At 39.6% G+C, this 23,637-nt stretch overlaps 1 protein-coding gene across 5 annotated transcripts in view; it reads left to right on the top strand.

Moving 5' to 3' along the window:
* Positions 1–23,637, top strand: part of ITSN1 (intersectin 1) — a 151,760-nt gene that overhangs the window by 44,131 nt on the left and 83,992 nt on the right. For all 5 annotated transcript variants that reach the window (XM_045084537.1, XM_045084536.1, XM_045084538.1 and 2 more), the window contains 5 exons: positions 1,963–2,112; positions 2,537–2,677; positions 7,765–7,852; positions 7,989–8,128; positions 20,602–20,729. In XM_045084537.1, coding sequence (XP_044940472.1) covers positions 1,963–2,112; positions 2,537–2,677; positions 7,765–7,852; positions 7,989–8,128; positions 20,602–20,729 — 647 coding nt within the window. The remainder of the gene's footprint in view (positions 1–1,962; positions 2,113–2,536; positions 2,678–7,764; positions 7,853–7,988; positions 8,129–20,601; positions 20,730–23,637) is intronic.

The raw sequence follows: 23,637 nt of genomic DNA, 5'->3' as shown, positions 1-23,637 counted from the left end.
TCTGTGGGTTTGCTCCTGATGGACATTTCGCAGACATGGAATCACACACTGTGTGACTTTTGTGTCTTGTTTCCACTGCGCATGTTTTCGGGTCCCAAGCTGTAGCAGGAGTCGGTAGGTTATTCCTTCTTAAGACCGAATAATATTCCATCACGTAGATGGACGGCATTATATTTATCCATTCATCAGCTGATGGCTGTTCGACTTGTTTTCGGCTTTGTTGACTGATACGAATGATGTTGCTGAGAACATTCACCGTCAAGCTTCAGATAATCCAGTCTCATAACTGCTGGTGTTGATTAAGAATTTCTCAGACTTTCTTTCTCTACATTTATATGTGTATGTAGAAATATTAAAGGTTATATGGTGGAAATCATTGGGGGTTTGGTGCAATTTTTTTTTAACCCCTGTAATGGGATCGTACTAATTATTCTGTGCCCCTTTTTTCCCACTTTAAAAATATATGTGTAGGAAATCTTCAATATATTTGATGGAAGACCTCATAAATTTGGGGCCATACCTGGATAGGGACTAAACCAATCTTTCCTCTGAATTTCCAGTTTTAGAATATTGCTACAGAAGCACTGTCATGATTCTTTTGCGTGAATGAAATCTGTCTTACATATGAGAGATTTTTCTTTATGAAAACACAATACTTTGGTTTCATCTCCTGTTGTTGCTTCAGATAACTTAGAGCAGTAAGCCTTATTCAAGGAGACACACACAGATACTAATACCATTTTAATTTCCAGAATGGACAGCCCAGAAGTAGACCACTTTTCCTTTCTCAGTGTTTTGCTTTGTTTTGTATTTTTAAGACACTTCAGTGTATTTATTCAGAATTACTTAATGGTCGTTTACCATGTGCCAGGCATCGATAGTTCCCAGAGTAGTTGCAGAAAAGTACTTTAGTGTCCTCAGGCCCAAAGGGTGGTTGGAGGTAAGAAGCAGTAACAATGGGGCGCCTGGGTGGCTCAGTGGGTTAAAGCCTCTGCCTTCTGCTTAGGTCATGATCTCAGGGTCCTGGGATTGAGCCTGGAATTGGACTCAATTCCTCAGTGGGGAGCCTGCTTCCCCCTCTCTCTCTGCCTGCCTCTCTGCCTGCTTGAGATCTCTGTGTCAAATAAATAAATAAAATCTTTAAAAAGAAGAAGAAGCAGTAACAATGAACAGTGACAGTGACAGGTGGGGGCACCTGGGTGGCTCAGTCAGTTAAGCATCTGTCCTAGGCTCAGGTAATGATCTCAGAGTCCTAAGGTTGAGCCCTGAGGCTGGGAGTCTGCTCTTCTCTTCTGTCCTCTGCTCCTCCCCCTGCTCTTGCTCACTGTCTCTTTAAAAAAAAAAAAAAAACCTTTAATAAAAAAGAAGAAAAGAGTACCAGGTGCTCTGGACATGTTTACCTAGCGGCCATCAGAGTCCGCTTTAAAGAGAGTGGTCATTGCCGCAGAAATTATGGAAGCTTCAATGGTAAAAAGAAAATGGACGCTTATGGGGATAGGGGATTAATAAAATTTAAAACTTGAGATGAGTAATTTCTCATTTGATAAAAGTAAGTTTTTGTTTTGGGGGTTATTTTTTGTTTTTGTTTTTTATTCTAGGGGTTTTAGTGTGACTTTACTAGACTAAAGACATTTTTCTTCTCTTTATGAGTCAGTGATTAGGAAGAACAGTTTTTTATTACTTCAGACATTCTTAAAGGCATAATAATCGAATTCCAATGATGGCGTGAATCCTGCCTGTCCTTATCTAACTATAATAGCTTTTCTAAATATTCTCCTTTTGCTAGAGAAGGAATACTGTATTTGTGTAAATTTGGTTTTGCTCTTTTTTAATAGAAGTTTTTACAATGTGTAACATTTTATCCCTAAATGAAAAGACTTCCTGGATGTTACATTTATTAAGAGACATTGTATCATGTCAGGACTAAAAAACTACTAAGTTGTCTGTTGGTACATGTCACAGGCTGCAAAGCGAGAACTTGAAAGGCAACGACAGCTTGAATGGGAACGGAATCGAAGACAAGAACTACTCAATCAAAGGAACAAAGAGCAAGAGGACATAGTTGTACTGAAAGCCAAGAAAAAGACTCTGGAATTTGAATTAGAAGCTCTAGTGAGTCAAGTTTGATTATGTTTTGGGAATACAGTTGAGCCGTGAATGACACGGGGCTTATGGGCACAGATTCCATGCAGTCAGAACAGTTTGTATAATTTTTGAATCCCCTAAAACCTAGCTGCTAGTAGCCTATTGTGGACCAGAAGCCTTACTGATAACATAAGCAGTTAATTGACACGTACTTCGTATGTTACACGTATCATATACTGTATTCTTACAATAAATAAGTTAGAGGTAAGAAAATGTTAATACATTCATAAAGAAGCAAACATACATTTACAGGACTGTACTGTTACTTATTGAAAAAAATCCGAGTTGAAGTGGACCCATGTAGTTCAGCCTTGTGTTGTTCAAGGGTCATCTGTTAACCCTGAACCGTTAAAAGTGGTAAGAATAATTACTATTTTTCATTTGTTAAAAGAATGATAAAAAGCATCAACTAGAAGGAAAACTTCAAGACATCCGGTGTCGACTGACCACGCAAAGGCAAGAAATTGAGAGTACAAACAAATCCAGAGAGTTGAGAATTGCTGAAATCACACACCTGCAGCAACAATTACAGGTGAGAAAACACACCCATTAAATGCTTTTAGGGTTTACAAGCCCTGCCTTTCCTCTCTGGTTTCACTCATTCATTCCTGCAAGCATCCAGCATCTGCCATGTACTAGGTGCTGGGAAGCGAAGATGGAGGTAGACAGGAGTCTAAAAAGTAGGTTGTTGAGGAAAGAAACTCAACACAGTGTTTGCTGAGCCCTGCTGTGTGCCAGCCGGGGGCTCCCGGAGGCACTGAAGGTCCGGCAGTGAACAGGAGAGTCACAGGAGAGTCGAGGACCTCACCTTTGTGGAGCTTACCTTCTATTTGCAGGGCAGACAGACAGTACCAAAAGAAGTCAAGTGTGTTCTCTATTAGCGTATGAAAAGTGCTCCAGAGAGTGAATAGGAAAAGAGCCCTGGGAAGGAGGAGGGTAGTAGGTTTGTTTTTTTTTTTAAGATTTTATTTTTAAGTAATCTTGACACCCAACATAGGCCTTGAACTCATAACCCTAAGAACAAGAGTTGCACACTGCACTGACTAAGCCAGACAATACAGCCTGAGGGCAGTATTTTTTACTTTATTTTTTTAGGTAAGTATTTTTAGGTATTTTTTTTTAGGTAGTATTTTAGACAGTATTTTTTTAGGATTTATTTATGTCTTCACTCATTCATTCATTCATTCATTCAGGGCTGGGAACAGAGGGAAAGAATCTCATCTCAAGCAGACTCCCCACTTAGTGTGGCACCTGACTTGGGGCTCGATCTCATGACCCTGAGATCATGACTTGAGCTGAAACCATGAATTTTGGACGCTCAGCAGACTGAGCCCTCCAGGTGCCCCATCCAGCACAGTATTTTTTGTATTAGGTGGTGAGGACAGGCTTCTCCGTGAGGGTCCCATCTGAGCAAAGACTTGAAAGAGAAAGAGCTAAGTGGTGCGGCTGTCTGGCACAGCAAGCTGAGGGCGGGGAGACAGTAGCGTGAGCGTTGTGACCTTGTACCCTGTGCTCAGGATGTGGTCATAGCAAGGAGACCACTGTGGTTGCAGCTGGTGGGATGGATTATGTAGGACCTATGTTTCGCTCATGCAACTGGCTTTATTGGGATCGTGACAGTATAAGGAGGTGCAGTTCAGTAGTCTAGGGGCAGTACCAGGGACGGACAGATGGTCAATAGTGGGGAATGTAATGGAATGCCATACGCAGTTCTACTTTCATTTTATTATATATCCAGTGGTGACCACCATGTCGCCATATTATCACCTGGCTTCCGTCAGATTCATGTAGGTACGTTCCTGCATGTGGCTGAGCATTTTTGAAGTTTGTGATTTTTCTCAGCCTGATGTTGTGGAGATTCATCCATATTTCTGAGCAAATCAGTAGTTTGTTCCTTTTTATCACGGCATAGTATTTTCCCTATTCAGCCGTTCACCTGTTGATTGAAATTTAGGTTCTTTCCAGTTGGGGACTTTTGTGTATAAGACTACAGTGAGTATTTAATTACAAGTCTTGATGTGGAAATACATTTTCTTTCTCTTGGTTTAATTTTAGGAGTGCCATTAATGTGTCATATAAATATATGGTTAACACTATAGGGAACTGTCGGACTGTTTCCAGTGTGATCGTACCATTTTACACTCTCCCTAGCAGTGTGTGAGTGCTTCAGTACCCTGTGAATAGAAGTGGTAAGAGGCTTGGTTTTAAGGGGGAACCAGTCAATTTCTGACCATTAAGTATGATGTGAGCTGTAGATTTTTTTTTAGATGCCCTTTATCCAGTTAGGGATTTTCCACCTGTTCCTTTTTTGCTGAAGGTTTTTTAAACCATGAATGGGTGTTGAATTGGGTCATTATTTTCTTTTTCTGCATCTACTGAGATATTTACCTGTTTTTTCTCTTTGTTTTGTTCATATGGTGATTTCCGTTGATTGAAATTTGAATGTTAAGCCAACCTTCCATTCCTGAGATAAGCCATACTTGGTTGTGGTGTATTACTATTTAAAAAAATAATTACTTGATTCAGTATGCTATTATTAAATATCTTTTAATTTAAATTCTTGAAAGATACTGGTTTATAGTTTTCTTGTAATGTCCTTATCCTGTTTTGGTATCAGGGTAATAAACAAGAAAATAGTTGGAGAGTATTCCTTCCTCCTCCATTTTCTAAAAATGTTTGTGTTGAAATGGTGTTTTTCCTTTAAATTTTCATTCATCAGTGAAGCCATCTGGGCCTGAAGGGTTTTTTTTTGTGGTAGGATTTTAATAGCAAAATGTAGTTAATAGATACAGGGGTGTTCAGATTTTCTTTTTGAGTCTGATGATTTGTATCTTCCAGTGAATTTTTTCTTTTCATCTAAATTGTCAAATTTATTTGTATAGAGTTGTTTACAATATTCTGTTAATTCTTTGCAAGTCTGTAGTGTCTGTAGTGATGTCACTTCTTTTATTCCTGATCATGGGAATTGTATCTTCTTTCACCCTTCAACTTTTCCTCCTCTTTCCCCTCCTCCTCTTCTCCATCAATCTACCTAGAAGTTTATTGATCTCATTGATTTTATTTTTTAAATAAGCTTTTGGTTGTATTGATTTTTCTCTATGGTATATCTGTTTTCTGTTTCATTCATACTCTTTATTATTTCCTTCCATCTACTTATTTTGGGTTTAATTTGCTTTTTCCTAGCTTCATTAAAAGGAAGCTTAGATTATTGAATTGGACCTTTTTACATTTCTGATACAAACATTTTATTAAGGTATATATTTCCTTCTAAGCATTGTCATAGCCATATTACCCAACTTTTTAATGTGTTTTCATATCCATTCAGTTCAAAATCATTTTCTTGGTCATTTCTTCTTTGATGGATTATCTAGAATTATGCTAGTTAGTTTCCAAATATTTTGTTTGTTTTCCAGATATCTTGCTGATTTCTGATTTATTATGTGATAAGCTGTGAGCATACTCTGATTTCAATTCTTTTTAATCTTTTTAAGTTTACTGAGATGTATTTTATGGCTTAGCATATGATTGTGTTGGTGAATATTTTATGTGCACTTGTAAAGAATATTTTATGTGCAATTGTACTCTGTTGTAGTTGGGCAGAGTGCCTCATAAACGTCAATCAGAGCAAATTGATTCGTGGTGTTTTTTGTATTTTCTATGTCCTTACTGATTTTGTGACCTCTTCCAGCTGCTGCCAGAGGATATTGAAGACCCTATCATTATAAATTTTTCCTTTTTCCTTCGAGTTCTGTCAGTTATTGCTTCCTGTACTTTGAAGTTCTAATAAATTTGAGATATTAAGATAATGACTTATGCTATAAATAGTATCAGATGTTCACTGCTGGAAATTGTTCAAACATACTAAAAAGTGCGTGTAGATTTTAAAAGGATATTGTTCTATATGATAATTTTTTTTATATGTCTTTCATTAACTATGAGAGATTTCATAAAATATTCTCTTGGAAAATTTAGGAATGAAGGCCATGTATTTATTTATTATCCCATTGAATGCCCTGTGACCAAACATATTTTTTTTTATTATGTATGATTGACAGTTGTATGTTCCCTTATTGACAATAAAATACAAATTAGGGTTCCTGAAAAAGTAGTGAAGTGAAAAATAATACATGGTTTGAAGAAGGCCAGGTATATCATGGGCTATGAGATACTGGTTCCCTTCCTTACTGTTACTCATGGATGAGTCAGGTAGCCCTTCCTGTTGGTCTGTGACATCTTTTAGAAACTTGGGTTGACATTTTAAAGTGATGTTTATATAAGTTAAATAGTCTCAGTGGTCTGATCAAGGTTTTATCTTGATGTGTCATTGTCTTGGCATAGGAAAGAAACTTTGGGATTGGGTGAGAGATCTTTCCTAAGTATGTGAATGAATGAGGGGAGAATAGGAGAAGCTCAGCTGGCTGGGCCTTTTGGGGGAAACAGTGTGAATTGGGTATTCTGTTTTGTCCAGATTGGGGGAAACAAGTGTGGATTATTCATAAGAGAAGATGCTTCCAGATCCTCTCTGTTGAGCTATCTCTCTCTCCTACTCAGAATTGTGGTACACAAAGATTTATTGCTTACGAGCCAGTCTGTAGCTAAGGATGGTTGTTCCAAAAAAGACTGCTTCTTGGTCTCTGATGGAAATTTTCAATTAAGGCATTTTTATTTTCTCAAACCAAAAACCAGTGCATAGAGATTTTTTTTTTTTAAGTTTTTATTTAAATTCCATTTAGTAATGTACAACATTTAGGAAGTTTCAGCTGTAGAATATAGTGATTCTTTACTTACGATGCCCAGTGCTCATCACGGGTCCCTCTTTCGTGAGACTTTGTTTTTTCTTCATCAAGGTAAAAATGAAAGTCAAGTATTCTTTCTTCTGTGCTGGAAAGGCATGTTATTTTACCGAAATGTGTAGGAACTATATGGGATAATCTCAGCTGAACTTAAGCAGATACAGTGCTTGACAGGTCATCCATGAAAACTTCAAATAGCCTTTCACAGTGTGGGTTAACTTTTTTCTTATATCAGGTAAAAAATGGTTGGTTCAGGACTTTTATGTACCTGTTTAAAATTCTAGGTCCATCCTCAATGGTGGAAAACATATGGCAGCCAAGCTTCTACCATGAGAAAGCTCTTCTTTCTATTTCCGTCTTCAGCTGTATGGGTGAACCTTAATTCAGCCCTACTAAGTATCAATATTCAGAGTAGAGTAGTTCCTATTCAGACTACTGTCAGTTCACAAACAGTCACTGCATTTACATTGGATCCCAGTGCAAGGAAGAGATCGATACTTTCAGTTTTCTCTGCTGAGTTGTACTTAAAGTACATTTTTGAAAGCTTCTAAATAGGCAGTAAGTCAATAAAAATTTAAGAAATCTCAAGAGAGCTCTAACTGTCTTAACTTTATTTCAGTGAAAAGCATTTGGCACATAGTTAATTGCTTGGCAAAAAAGCAAGAACTGCCCTGACTGGTGATTAAAGGCAGTTTCTAACGTAGGATTTGGGATGAGATTTAGAAGAGTCTTTGAGGGATGAGAAAACGGTCCTGTCTGCCTGGAGGTGGAATGTCCACGTAGTTTTCCCTGTCAGTTCATTTTTGCTTTCCTCCTTCTCTCCTAGGAGGCTCAGCAAATGCTCGGAAGACTTATTCCAGAAAAACAGATACTCAATGACCAACTCAAGCAAGTTCAGCAAAACAGTTTGCACAGTAGGTCTTTGCTTTTTAAAGTCAGCCTTCTCCTTTTCTACTGGTGTGATGCTCCTTCGGTGAAATGAGAACATTAAAAACCATTTTCCTCATTGCCAATTTGCTTTTCTTATCTTGCAATGTTCTTCCAAAATAGGAGATTCACTTCTGACACTCAAAAGGGCGTTAGAAGTAAAAGAACTTGCTCGCCAGCAGCTACGAGACCAACTGGATGAAGTTGAGAAAGAAACAAGATCAAAACTACAGGAAATTGATATTTTCAATAATCAGCTGAAGGTAACTGTTCTCTGTGTCCCTACGTATATGTTCTACCCTTTAATTTTTCTAACTGGCAAGGTGATGAGTTGGTACTCGATTCCAGAGAGAAAAATTTATGATGCTGCTTTGTCAGCCTTCCGGCAAACCTGCATACTTAAAGATGAGTGTTATGCAATCCAAAATGCACTTTCTCCTAAACATATAGAGATGAATTTGGCATCTGTAAATGAAAGCTGAGTAGCCCCCACACGACATCTGTCTTTAACCGGGATTATGTTTTTCTACGTCTCCATCCCCTCGTCTGTTGACAACTCCATCAAGTTCAAGTCCAAAAGCAAGGCTCCAAAAGAGTCTTTAGCATTCTTGAAGACTGCTAAAAAGGGATGGTTTTCTCTCTCTCTTTTTTTTTTTTTTAAACTAAGAATTTTTCTGCCACTTCTTACCTTCAAGATTGTCCTTGAAGGTAAATCTGTATTTCGTAACCTTTCATTTTAAAGTGTTACTGTTGAATGGAATAATTGCTTTTGTCTCTGTGGCAAAAGTGGTATGTGGTTTTGTCACATTTACATGGTAAAATTCCGGAAAATGCCAGAGCTTTTAGGAATGTGGAAGTGGTTGTGACAGCCTTCTTTGGATTTGATTTAATTTGCAACTTTATCATCTTACAACCATTAACTCTTATCTTATAACAAAACCAGAATGCAAGCACTTAACTGTCCTACCAACAATGAGTACATATAATATAGATTTAAGTAGATACTGGAGTTTTTAATCAACCATGTTCTTTTTTTTTTTTCCCCCCAGAGTTTATTTATTTTTATTTGAGAGAGATCACAAGTAGGCAGAGAGGGGGGAGGCAGGCTCCCTGCTGAGCAGAGAGCCCAATGCGGGGCTCCATCTCAGGACCCTGAGATCATGACCTGAGCCGAAGGCAGAGGCTTAACCCACTGAGCCACCCAGCCGCCCCATTATCAATCTATTCTTAAAAGAAATGGAGTTCCCACTGTTTTTCAAACACTCAGTTTTGTTTTCCATCTCAAAATATTTTATACTTAACTCTGGGTAATTTTGCGTTTGGCACTGGAAAAAGGAAAACTATTTTATTATTAAAAATAGGAAAAAATTAGAAAGCGTATTTGTGATATTTAGTTGGCCTTTGAATTGAAATTCAATTTTTGCTTCTCCTGCCCCCCCCAGAGTAAAAGGTAATGAAATTTTTCTCCATTGTACAATGCCAGGCAAGTGCTCTTAGGGGACATATTATTTGAACCAACTTCTTAGTGTTTATCTTTGCTTTCATTCTTACACAGAATCTGTGTGTGTGTGTGTGGGAGGGTATATGTACGTTCCACACTTACACATATATGATGGTATGAGATAAGTAAGTATGGAAAGTAGAGCTTCTCTGTCTTGAGAATAAACACAGTAAAAATGCCCACATGAATTCTCACTGTGACTTGTCACTATTGCAGGCAAAAAGAATATGATCACAGTGCTTTTTAATAGTCTCTTGGAACATAAACGGTTAAACATTTGGGTCTCTTCTGAACCTAGGCAGTAGTCCAGATTTCTGCCTTATTCTTAAGATTCCTTTTTCTTGCAAAATGACTCCCAAAGCAAAGTTCATGTATTAGAGGATGATGCTGCAGTGGGTAATTTTTTTTTTTCCCCCGAAATGCCTAGCCTGTTTATGGTGTGTTTTGGCCTATTGGAACACCATTGCCTTTGCCGAAGAGAACACCTGCTGAGGTGGCTTCAGTCCCTCTTGCTATGTGTCATTGACCGATGTTGTCTTGACTTAGAGCTGCTGACACAAAGGCTGGCCCCAGCCTTTCCTTCCACTCTATTCCTTTCCCCAAATATACTCATTCTGAAATAAGAGCAGTGCTGTCTTCCATTTTTATTTTGTTTTGTTCTCCATTATTCACTTCAAATTTAATGTAGAGTGTGAAAAAGGATGAGCCAGTGTAGCTTTATTATTTTATTTAACAACTCATTTGGAGGCCTTAACAAATACATTTTATTGCCTTACAATTACTTTTTTTAGTATTCCTCTCCTGTGTGGTGAAACCAAAACAGAAACAGTTAAATTGAAGCATCAAAAGATTTATAATGTGATTGAGACAACCCTAGAGGCTGATTTTAGATACAGTCTCCTGAGTCTCCTTTTCCTTGTTGGAAAAGGATGTTGGAAAATGATGTTGGATGATGTTAGATGATGTTGGAAAATAGGAATCATTTTCCCCCTGACTTTAGAGCACGTGTTCATTAGTAGCTATCATCATTGTACGATGAGACAGACCAGGAAAGCCAGCATTCCAACCCCTGGGGTTTCCTCAGTGCCTCTCGGGTCTAGCAGTGTCTTCACAGCATTCACGCTAATGATGCAAAAATTACTTCTGCCTTGCTGGGAGTGAAACTTTGGCGATCATCCAGTCATCTCACGCATCTTATCTGATGGTGTGGACTCGCTACCTCCGAAACCTCCCCTCCCAGAAGGAAACCAGCTGGAGAGTAGAGAAGAAAATGTAGGACTTAACAGTTTTATTTTATAGTCACATAGCTTGTTCTCCTAGAGAAAGTTTTATTCAGTCGTTAGCGGCTTGGTATGGAGACACTGGAGAGTGCCTTATGGCATGCAGAATATAAACTTAGTTGAGCGGAGCGTTAAACCTATATTCAGTGACTGACTCCCCAAATGAGGATTCCAGTGAAAAAAAATCAATTTCCATATTTCTCTGGTAGACAACTGCTTTCAATAAGTTACTCGCTTCTTTTGATGCAAACTTGAAGAAGTCGTGTGCAATCCCTAACTTAGAAGGTCACATAAGCACTCTTGTTTTGCCCAGATTCTGAGGGATAAGACCATGATCAGGATATCTTAAATGTATTTAGTTTCTTCTTGTTTTTTTTTTTTTAAGATTTTATTAATTTATTTGACAGAGATGACAAGTAGGCAGAGAGGCAGGCAGAGAGAGAGGAAGGGAACAGGCTCCCTCCTGTGCAGAGAGTCTGATGTGGGGCTCGATCCCAGGACCCCGAGATTATGACCTGAGCTGAAGGCGGAGGCTTTAACCCACTGAGCCACCCAGGTGACCTCTTTTCTTTTCTTTCCTTTTTTTTTTTTTAAAGATTTTATTTATTCCCTAATGTGGGATTCGATCTCATGACTCCAGGATCACGACCTGAGCCAGAGGCAGTCAGTTAGGCAACTGAGCCACCCAGGAGCCCTGTATTTAGTTTCTTAAACACAGAAGAGTTTACAGAGTAGGTATGTTTTATCCCCCCCCCCCCCTTTAAAACATAACTGATTCAGTCTTTTCTACCAAGTTCAGATTCATTCTTCTTTTAGGAGTCTCTGCTTTCTCTTCACTTGAGGTAGAATTACATTCCTGGTTCCTCACCCAAGACCAGGTAACCAATGATGGAGATGCTGAAGTCATTAATTCAAGGGGGAAAAAGATTACTTTTGCAGTCAGGTTAGCCAGTGTATGTTTCATCTAGGTAGCAACATACTGAAAACATACAGCGTGTTTACAATTACAGTTATGATTTTAAATAGCTCTAGATTCAGATATACGAAACAAAAGGTCTCTAGAGTCCTCTTCCTGATCTCATAGAAATCGAGGGCTCCTTCTTTCCTTTCAGACAAAGCTATTTTTCCGTGTATTTTTATAGACAGTTACCTAATAGATGTGATATTTATGTATTTGATAAATAATCCCAAGATGCAACTGTCTTTCATTTTCTAATTTATCATCCCAAACCAAGAATTACTTGAGAAGAGAAGCAGAGGAATCCCAGTGTAGCAAATAGACTCTGCTTTTTTAAGGTCATAGGAAAGGGCTGGGGGGGGCGGTGGCAGCAGTGGGGAGGGCAGGGGGTCAGATACGGTAGCGCACTGAGATATTGACTCTTTTGTGCTAGAAATCCCCTGATTAGCATCCTTTGTATTTCTCCTGCCTTTTATATGAACAGTAAATTTCAGCTTTCTGATGATCAGATGAAATATTTGACCAGGGATTTAATCACGAATAATGGATTTTGTTTGTAATTATTGCTAATGAAAAATAATACTTAAACTTTTACTTTAGTGGATCCTATTTGTTTACCATACTTATTCTGCTTTTAAAATGTACTCTGTATGCAACAAATATTTTCTCATACTAAGAAATCACTAGTTCTCGCATTCATTTTCTAGAAACATCAATTTAAACATTTTCTATGAACTTCTCCTTTTACTTAATTTTACATGAAAATCAAAAACTCTTAATATTTTTTGAAGAAGCTGTGTGCCTTAGGCACATAGAGATATTCCTGTCATTATTTTTCTTACATACGGTGCCTTACCTATAGGTATGAAATTGTGGTTCTAGCAAGTGTCAAATAATGTTACCAACAGGGACTTTTCAAATAGAAGCACTTGACTTCTCCTTGCCCTTGGCAATGTTAATAGTCACTTGTACCAGTTTTCTTTGACACGGACAGCCTAATATTCCATATTTTCGTATCTTAACTATGATACAGGGTGGCAACATATTGTACGGCTTACAGTTTTCAAGGCGTTAAGTGTGTGCCACATGAGAGACTCTGCACTCAGAGAGGCAAGACGGTGTGTTTCATGTTGAAAAGCTTGAGTCGGTGTTGATTCCCGTCTAGTTACTGTGTGCTGGGCAACAAGTCCTAATGTGAATGACGTGTACGTTAGAGCATTTCTTTCTTCCAGTCAGTGTCAATGGAGGAGGCCATATTGCCGGGCCTGGCCCTTCTCCTGGGCTGCGTCATCCCCTTAAACTCCTTTCTGAAGGTGCCCATGCCCTTCTCAGGCAACGCACCTCCTTCTCAGATGAAGAGAGATGAACTATCTCCAGCTCTGTGCTCGTTTCCCCCACGCAGTCGAGTGCTCTGTGTCTAAGAGAGTTTCCCATGGGCACGAAGCCTTCTTTGTCAAAGTCAATGATTAGTTACCATAAATTGTGGAGTATAAATCGTGTCCTTTTGACAAATCGTGTGTGTGGTGGAAGCCCCGAACTACAGGCTAGATAAGGTACTGTAAACTGTGGTCTTGTCTTCATAGCAAGTATTTTAATAGGTCATTGGATTGGCCACTTGGCCGTGAAATTTTGAAAGACAGCACTCACCCGTGATTTGGTTCCGTGTGCGTATTTCCATCAAATGGGAGACAGTATTATAGTCAGTAATACTATTCTAAAAATGGACAGTATTTTATTTCTTAGCAAAATTGAGTATTTCAGACCAACTCAGAATTACGCATTGTATTTTTTAAATATACTTGGGAAATCCAGGCTTCTTAGACACAAGAGACTGTTAAGAGAGAGAACTTCTGCCCATATGATACCTGTCTGAAAAATTGTTCCTAAGAACTGAGTTGATGTTAAAATGAGAATGCCAGTTATAGTAAATAAGGGGTTTGGGTTTAACTGAGGCTTTTATATTCTTGGTTTCAGACACTTGCTTTCACGGCAGCCTCATTCATGAGGAAGGCAGTGAAGGGCAAAATGTTTAGCAACCAGGGAAAAAGACAAAAGAGCTGGAGAACAAACTGCAGAATAGAATGAGAATCAGGAAAAAAAAATGCAAGTAAGGGAAATAATGAAGGAAAGATAAAGATCCAGAAAGAGGAGGTACAGAGACAGCAGAGACAGCAGAGACAGCAAGAGAAATCAGCGTAAACTCAAATAAAAGAACAACATTGCTTTCTTCTGTTAGTAGAATGACGTTTGGCTGTTTCATGCTTTGCTGTCTGCTTTTGTTCATGCTTAAATTTTCTTTTTACCTGTATGATCCTTATGAAAAGACCTGTCCAGCACAGAAAGTAATAAAACTCTCTCATTCAATGTACTTGTGATTGTGGAAACTTTATGCAGATTCCTTGAATAAAGAAAAAAATCAGAACGTGCCCGAGCCTCAAAAGAATTAACAGGTGTTACATATACCAGACTCTGGGCTGTACCCACAGGCTTGGTTGGTTGGTTGGCTTCTTTTATGGTGTGGGTTTTCCTTTTGAGGTCTTGAAAAAAATGCTTAACAAAAGGTCATTTGGGGAAGGGAAAAATGTAGAATTCAATCTTTTGAAAAAACATTTTTTTTAATGCTCTTGTTTAGCCAGAGCCTTTGACCATTTTATGGTTTAGAATAAAATAATGGGTTAAAATAATGGGTTATTGATTTATAAGATGAAACTGAGACATTTTGGGAAAACTCAGATTTTCAGGACAAAACAGAGTCCGTTTTCTTGGTAACAGCAGGGTAGATACCAAAGCCTCTTGGGAGACATGGGTGAAGATTCTTAATTAGCTCTACGTACAGAGAGGACAGGATTTTCTAGCTCTTCTCCCTCTTCTGTCCACCTGTCTTCTTACCCTTTCGCACGCACGCAGATGCACACACACACTCCAGTGCATTCATCTCTGGCTGTCACATAGCACTTACAATAGACTGACTACCATTCGTTCCGTGGGGAACTGGAATTCCTGTTTGGTTGAATAATGACTTCAGATTTAGAATGTTTTTAAACATTAATATACCCCTCTCAGAATTTAACTGATGAGTATATATTTTTTTGTAATCTGCCCATTTTAATGCATCAAGAACAAATATATTTTATAATTTTGTGATGAGTGGACCTTCAGTTTACTTTGATTTGGGTACAGTTTCTATGTTTTGCAATAGCTACTTTTCAGATTTTTCCATGCTGGTACAACTTTCCCTGTCCTCACTGGGTTTGTTGATTGGCTTTTTTTTTAATGGCTTTTAGTCTGTTTCATAACCGTTTCCTTGGGATATTTTAAAACTATATTTTTAAACTCAAAAAGCTTTTTAAAAATTCTGATACTGTGTGCTATATAATCTCCCTGGGTGAGAAATAAAGTGACATATATATTTATATAAAAGCACTTCTGCTTTTGACTTCTGTAGGTATTAGGTTGAGCTAAAACAAACACTTGAAATTTTTGATACCGGCAAAAATCAGTTTTGTAGGTCCATTTCATATTAACAGAATGAAGATTATTATAAGCATAAGAGATGTGTCCTAAACAGCTTTATTTTGATCTAAAATGTTGAACTCATGAATTTCAAGTAATTAACATGTGTTTATTTGGTCTCACGTTTCCAAGAGACAGCCTGAGGTAAAAGCAAGAAGCAGAATAATCCTTCAAAATAATTTAATGGCCAAATGAGCAATAAATGTCCATGAACTACTAGCCTTTCCAGGTCACTATTGCTAGTTTATGTTTTTGTCTCTTCACAAGCATTTATATAAAGTAATGTTTATGAAAAGGCATCCCATACGTATTGTTCTGCTGGATACTATTCTGTATTCCCAGTAACACCACTTCACATAATACACTTATTTTTTATTGTTTCTGAGTCCAAATAAAGGGTTAATGGAGTTTTTAAGTCAAGGGATTCTGCGCCCCTTGCGTAGCAATAAAACAACTGTCATTAGGAAATTTGAACGCAAGCCATGTTTCTCAGGGCAAAGAACGAGTTGAATCTTCTGGAGTATTCAATTTGTCCGGCATATTGCTTTTGAAATACTTTGGCTGTATGCCATAGGATGTCCAAAGATGTTTTATGGTACAAATATCTTAATTCTTTAGGGGAAATGAGTGATTTTTTTCCCCCCCTGAGTTGAAGGAAGAAAGTTTTTTTTTAAAAAAAAGCAAGCTTATTTTTATTTATCTTTGCTAATACATGATGGAATCTTATATGCCAGCTATCTTCCTATTGTGGTTCCTAATCTGAATTAGATCAAAGACCCTCTTCAGAATCTAGTAAAAGCTCTGAGCCTTCTCTGCAGGAAAAATGGCTGTATACCCCAGTTTTCATGCTGTCTCATAGTGTTCCCAGAGGCAAAGCTTGTTCATAGACCCTGCTGAAGAAACTCTTGGTGATAAAGGTCTTATCTCTTTAATTTACACACACTACACATTCTGTAGTTTTATTTTTCTTACATATTTATAACACATAGCTGAAACTTCTTTGATGCATGTTTAATTACTTTTTCTTGATTAAGAAAGGCATTATGCTCTCTTAAGAGGTAATATCAAATTACCACGCACTGTGCCTATGTAAATCATCTCATATCCTTGAATAGAACTCAGAGAAGAAAAATCAAAATTGCTCAATGAATATCCAACCAATTAAGTGTGATTGTTGTAGGGTTATTGATTTTAGAAAAAACTAACTTTAGGAAGAGCCACAAGGGAGGTCATGAATCTTGGTTCTCAGTAATTTCTTATTTTTCTGTCTTTATCTTCGTTAGAATAGAGAAATAACTGTGATAAGACTTAATAGGACGTGCAGGGTTACCTCGATGAGGTTGACCACCAGGAAAAGGTGTTAAAATTCACATCGTGAGGTTTTTCATGGCTGCTTCTCCCAGTGGTTTTGTCGTTTCCTAAATAGATAACTTAATGATAACAGATTTATTTGTTACCTTAGAAATGTTTCCCTGAAGGCATTAAAAGGGCACACTCTTAGCGGCACCTAGGTGGCTCAGTGGGTTAAAGCCTCTGCCTTACGACTCAGGTCATGATCCCAGGGTCCTGGGATCAAGCCCCAAATGGGACTCTCTGCTTGGCAGGGAGCTGTTTCCCCCCACCCTCTCTCCGCCTACTTGTGATCTCTCTCTGTGTCAAATTAAAAAAAAAAAAAGGGCACTTTTAAATAACTGACTGCACTTGAGTATCTGAGTATCTTAAACAGTAGTGTTGAAAGGGAAGGACGGAGCTGTACAAAGCCCTTTGTCTACCACATGAAGGGACTGCACCCCACAAGGCCCATGTCATGCTCAGAAATCTTCCTTCATTCTGTAGATTGCCCTCCTAGAAGTTCAACTTTTAGAAAAAAGTTGTCAAGTTTCGGAATCGTGAATTTTCTGCTTTGTCTTAAGCTCCCAAGTCCAAGGAGAGAGAGACCTGGGGTGCCTGCCTCTTGGCCGCATCTCGATTGTGCAGGGCTGTGCGCAGCAGTACTTGAATTGGTTGAAGGGAATGATAGAAAGACTTCGCCGTCTTCACCTCTAGATCATGAGATGCCAGGGCCTTCTGTTACCTTATCTGACATCTGTGACTTTATGCCCCTGCCTACTCCAGTTCCTGGGAGGCACTTGAAGCTGCAACATACGTGTGAACGGTTCAGGGTTGGGTTCAGCCTTGCCTGTTAGTGAGGCTGACCTCCAAAATAAATGCGGTTTTAAAATTGCAAAATATCTTCCTTCTTGGATATTTGATAAATTTAAAAATTGGTTTTAAAAACTGTCTTATTAATAACATGATTTTCTTCCTGTAGCTTCTTTAAATTCACTTCCTATTGCTTTTTATTTTATTGTGCCTCCTAAGACATTCCTAGCTTTACTGCTGCCTGTCTTGACTTTGTATCTGGTAATTAATGATCTGTAAGTTAATGTTCAATCAGTAGAGGCCTGTATAGGAAGGAAATATGCATTGTAATTGTTTGGTAAAGTGGAAAACCACTTTTCTTAGGTGCATTGGTACATCACGGGTAGGGTTCACTCCAGTTGCTGTTGTTAAATATTTTGAATATCACTCTGCCTAGAGATACATTTTTCATGGGTAAAGTAATAGCTTTTCTCTTTTAATACATAATCAGACTCCTGAACACCAAACTCAAAGGTTCCTCTTCCCCTGCCATTTCTTACTCCTTTGTATTTAATTTCAGCTTGGTTATTTTGCTTACTAGGTATGCCTTTTTGGTTTATTCCTATAAGAAGACTAAAACCCTGAATATAAGAGACACTGAAATAAATAAGGACTAATTTTTTTATGTAATCAACAGTGTTGAAAAATTTAACAGATCTTAAAGCAGAAAGAAAACCCAGGGGTCATCCACTCTGATTCAGCTGTTGGCTGAAGATCAGGGACTTGAGATCAGAATCCAGGTTTCTTTTTTTCCCAGTTCAGTACTTTCGATTGTTGTCTGTTGTCGTAAATTATTCTTTCTGAACCTGTTTAAGAATTTTATGCAACCGGGGTGCCTGGGTGGCTCAGTGGGTTAAGCCGCTGCCTTCGGCTCAGGTCATGATCTCAGGGTCCTGGGATCGAGCCCCGCATCGGGCTCTCTGCTCAGCAGGGAGTCTGCTTCCTCCTCTCTCTCTCTCTGCCTGCCTCTCTGCCTACTTGTGATCTCTCTCTGTCAAATAAATAAATAAAATCTTTAAAAAAAAAAAAAAGAATTTTATGCAACCAAAGGTGAAATTCTATTTTTTAAATTTTTATTATTTTTTTTAAGGTGAAATTTTAAAGTAAGAAAAGGAAACATTTCAGTCACTTTTTCCCCTTCCTTTTAAAAGGTCTCAGCCACTGGGCTAATGATGGGGCAGGCCATTGCTGTCTCTGCAGGACCTACCTTTTGGGTCCCTCTTTTAGGACTGTAGAGATAGGTAGATAGATAGATTGATTGATTTTTTAAAGATTTTATTTATTTATTTGACAGAGAGAGATCACAAGTAGGCAGAGCAGCAGGCAGAGAGAGAGGGGAAACAGGCGCCCAGCTGAGCAGAGAGCCCAATGCAGGACCCGATCCCAGGACCCTGAGATCATGACCTGAGCCAAAGGCAGAGGCTTAACCCACTGAGCCACCCAGACGCCCCTGTAGAGACTGATTTAATATCACCCCTCTGCAGTTTTCCTTTTCACATAGATATATTAACTGAGCCAAGAGTACAGATTACTCTAAAAATCAGAAGTGGCCCCTTTTTCCCTTTTGTCTCTAAAATATCAAATCCAAGTCACATGCCCAGGGCACATGCCTAGGGCAGAGTCCACCACTGTGGACCCAACAGAGTTGTTTCTTTCTGCTGCATCCTGCCTAGATAGTCCCAGTCTTATCTGCTGGTTCCCCACCAAAGTCCCTTCCTTCCTTCCCTGCCTTTCCAGGGCCTGCTGACCTCCAGTGATTCCCCTGTTCCCCCTCAGTACGATCTCCCCCTAACTTTCTGATCTCCAGACACTTTTTCTTATATCTCACTGCTTCCTTTTAGGATCTCTCAAACTCACTTCTGGTTTATAAAATATGCATCCATGTGCTCGCTCTTTATCCTGAGAACAGGGCTCCTGGGCGGCTCAGTGGGATAGCCACTGCCTTCGGCTAGGTCATGATCTCGGGGTCCTGAGATTGAGCACCATGTTGGGCTCTCTGCTCGGCGGGGAGCCTGCTTCCCTCTCTTCTGCCTACCTCTCTGCCTACTTGTGATCTCTCTCTCTCTGTCAAATAAATAAATTAAAAAAAAAATCTTTATCCTGAGAACCGTTTAGCTAGCAGAAGGTTTTCCTACCCCTTAGGGCTTTTCTCTAGGAATGAGTGCATTATAACACTATAACAACACTGATCTTCTCTAGACAGTGCTCTGCCTTTGTTCCATCTCTGAATGAACCTAAAGGGAGGTTTTCAAGGCAGGAGGAAACCTGCCCATTTGGACTTGACTAGTGAACAAGATGAAGAAGACAGGGTGGTCTTAACTTTAGTTCTTGTATCTCACCAAAGGGACCCCAGGGCGTGGGGGACCAGCCTTAGTTACCCAGATGAGGAAGTCAACTGGAAATGCATCCTTGGCTGTACTGGATACTGACTCATCTGATTTATTGTTGACACAAGCAAGAGGAGTCTTGGTGACTGAATCTGCTAGTGACCATTGGGTTCCTGTATGGAATCGAGGGTTCCCCCTCAACAGGCATTTCTTTATTCTTCACACTTTAGGGTGTTTAAACTTCTGACTTGAGTACTTTAATATCATAAAATGCATTTTGTTTCAGTAGTTTGCTAAGGAAATCTCCATTTTTCCTGGGGAATGATACCAAATGAGGAAGTTGGGTCCAATCCAACATGGTGACAGTCATGTTACCGCATTTGTTTTCAGCCCGTCTGATGGGTTAGTTTGGAGGAAGTCGACAGCTTCATACTTGGATTTAGCAAGAGAAGATGCTCTGGAAGGGTGTGATGTGGTGGGGACAGTCAGGGTTGTGGAGCAGAGAGATGTCCATTCGGTCTAAGGTCGCCTAGCATAAGAAAGGGAGGTTTTGATGGAGGTGGTGTGTGTTTTCCAAGCCAGCAGAGGCTGGTGTTGATTCGTTATCAGCAGTACCTCAGGGTTTTATTGATGATCATCACCATACCTTAAAACTGGTTAAGTCCATGTCTGTTGCCAAGACTTGAACAACGTAGCTTCTCTAATACCCGTCACTAGCAAGTTCCTTCCAAAGAATGTAATGGAAAATGGTGTAATGTTTTATGACTCACTAAAACATAATTTGGAACAGCTCTTGGAGATCAGTCATGTCAAAATGTAGACTGATTTCAGCTTTCCAAGTTAACATTTTTCAAATCTGTGTGTTTGTCTTCTAAATGGCTAGACTTCCCCACTATGAAAATGCTGCATGCTGATAAACGGTGGAGATGCCTGTCACCTGGTGTCATTAAGTGAATTGTTCCCTGATTGTTTATAGGAACTAAGAGAAATCCATAATAAGCAACAGCTCCAGAAACAGAAGTCCATAGAGGCTGAACGTCTGAAACAGAAAGAACAAGAGCGAAAAATCATAGAATTAGAAAAACAAAAAGAAGAAGCCCAAAGGTGAGTCTTTTCTTGTGGATTGTGGATCTGGTAGGAAACTTTGCGTATTTATTATACTTTGCAGGACTTCTCCAAGTACCTACTGACCAGAAATAGCCTTCAGTTGTGTGTGTGTGTGTGTGTGTGTGTGTGTGTACGTAAGCACAAATACGTGTGTATATAAATCTTTGCATATATAAGTACCCCCTGAAGTTTTTGCTTAGCTTCCAGAGCTCTCCTAAGCTACTACTATGTAGATAAATAGAATTATACAAGGAAATTAGGACACTTGGTATGCTCATTTGCATGCCAATGACCAAAATATGTTTCCAGTTCACAGCCTTTTAATAACAGTGGCTGTCCCAAGCACCGGGTTTGAAATCAAAGCCCCTGAGTGCTCGCCACACAGGCTTTCTCCAGCAGGGCTCACAGTGTGCCGCTCCAACTTCTTTCTCCTTTTCTTCAGCTGCAAATTAAACTTGAGTATAAGAGGAGAAAATTTGCTTCTGCTTAGGATACAGACACATTTTTTTGTTTGTCTTTGTTTGAATATTTGTGTTTGTGGTTTGTTACTTTTACTGGTAACTTTCTGTCCTGAATCGGGGAAATTCATTTATTAACTTTTCGGTGTGTCTGATTTTGTTACTGGATATTTGCTTTCTAAAGGTCAATTAATTTTTGACTCAGGAAATAAAAATGACCAAATATTTCAGTGATATACCATAAATTGTAAAAATTGGTTATTGAAGATAGAATAAAAGGATGAAGATACAGGGGCGCCTGGGTGGGCTTAGTCGGTTAAGCATCTGCCTTTGGCTCAGATCACAGTCTCAGGGTCATGGCATCGAGCCCCACATCGGGCTCCCTGCTCGGTGGGGACCTTGTTTCTCACTTTGCCTGTGCACCCCTAGCTTGTGCTCATGCTTTCTCTATCAGAAAGATAAAATCTTAAAAAAAAAAAATACCTAGTATATTAAAAAAAAAAAAAAGAAAGAAACAGAACATGAGGCAAGTCATTGATTTTTGTGGGCTGAGCGCAGTTAAATTACCTAGAGGGGATGCACATGTGGGCGTGTGTAGTACAGTTGTCCCTTGAACAACAAGGGGGTTCGGGGCACAGACCCCCCTGCTCAGTTGGAAATCTGAGTGTAACTTCTGACTCTCCCAAAACTTAACTGCTAACACCCTACTGTTGACTGGAAGGAAGCCTGCAGATAATAATAAATGGTTGATTAACACATATTTTGTATTTGTGTTACATACTGTGTTCTTGCAATGAGGTGAGCTAGAGAGAGAAAATGGTAAACTTATAAGAGAAACTAAACTCAGAGCCCCGTGCCGTCAAACACCTGCATGTAAGTGGGACTGCACAGTTCACCAGTGGGCAGGCGGGTAGGGTCTCCAGCCAGATTAGAACACTGTTTTATAGTTCTCTTGGGGTATGGTTCAAGGATTCACTTCCTGGATGTGCTGATTACCCCTAACTCCATCCTTTCCTTATCTTCAAAGTGGATAAATGCTTTGATTATTCACTCTGTGCTGCACTGACCTTTAACATTTCTATGGAGTAGAAATCCCCACACAAAATATCCAAATAAAAAAATGGCAAATTTCTTGCTTTCAGTCATATAAACAGTACCTAAAAATTAATTTCAGAAATTACATGGTTAGACACTATACATGATGACTTTTATTAATAGCAAATATTAAGCAAATTCTGGTTTGCTTTGTTGTTGTTATGATTGATAACATAGACAGGGGACCCCTTCCAAAAAACTTTTTTGTTCTTTCTCAAAAGATGCTTTGAAAGCAAGTAAAACGTTAAAGATTTAAGTTAAAAATTTTACTGCACAAAATTTTCACATGCATACATAGTAGAAATAAATATATGTATATATTTTTTAAAGATTTTATTTATTTATTTGCCAGACAGAGATCGCAAGTAGGCAGAGAGGCAGGCAGAGAGAGACGGAAGGGAAACGGGCTTCCTGCTGAGCAGAGAGCCTGATGCGGGGCTCGATCCCAGGACCCTGGGATCATGACCTGAGCTGAAGGCATAGGTTTTAACCCATTGAGCCACCCAGACGCCCCTAAATATATTTTTTAAATGGGGAATACAAGCTTTCCTTGTTTATATTGTGTTCCTCTAGCAGTTCCCTAATTCCAGCGGATGACCTCTGTGCCTTGGCCATGCCATAGGATAGCAGTTCAGGGTGTAGAGCCTGGAACCGAGCTGCCTGGGGTTGAGCCCCAGGCAGGTGTGGCCGTGTGACCTTGGACAAGCGTTTCCACATCTCTGCCTCATTTTACTCCCGTGTAAAAATGGGGGCGTTAATAGGACCTGCTCCCCAGGTGTGAAGGCTCATGGAGCTCGTACAGGGAGCTGTATGAGGATATTGCTTCCTTTTGCATGTGAGTTTTCTGATTTTGTAGCCGATTGTGCAGTGAGAGAGAAAAAAACAAACCCATCCCTGGTCCTGTCCTGTGGGCTTCAGGTCGAGGTCGTCTTGGACCTCAGGGCCTAGACGATCTGTTCATTGCACGTGTCCCTTCACGCCCGCAGGTGGACACACACACAGTTTTCCGGTTCGGGAAAATGCCGGAGACGGAGACTGAGTAACGGGATGGCTATTGCCTGAAGGGTTCGATGGAATCTGTTGCATCTGCCCTCAGTTCTGGGGAGCTACGTGTGTGTTCGCGGGGGGCCGCTCTCTCGCCTTCGTTTGTTGTGTGTGTGAGAGGGCTTTGCGCAGGGACATGCCAGGGTTCCCGTCGAGAAGTCGCTGTCAGTCTCCAGCCACTTGGTCAGATACATCAGGAATCTCCTTCCTGTGCTTTCCCGAGTCCCGTGACTTCCTCAGCTCCCTCAGAGGCCGAGGCCCGAGAGCCTCCGTCTCACGGGTTCCGAGCGACCCTCCTGAGGCACCGT

Source organism: Mustela putorius, unplaced genomic scaffold, assembly GCF_011764305.1.
Source record: "Mustela putorius furo isolate JIRA1106 unplaced genomic scaffold, ASM1176430v1.1 tig00000765_pilon_pilon_pilon, whole genome shotgun sequence".
Classification (NCBI taxonomy): domain Eukaryota; kingdom Metazoa; phylum Chordata; class Mammalia; order Carnivora; family Mustelidae; genus Mustela; species Mustela putorius.
Note: the sequence above shows the minus strand (reverse complement) of the source record. Positions and strands in the feature narration are given on the sequence as shown.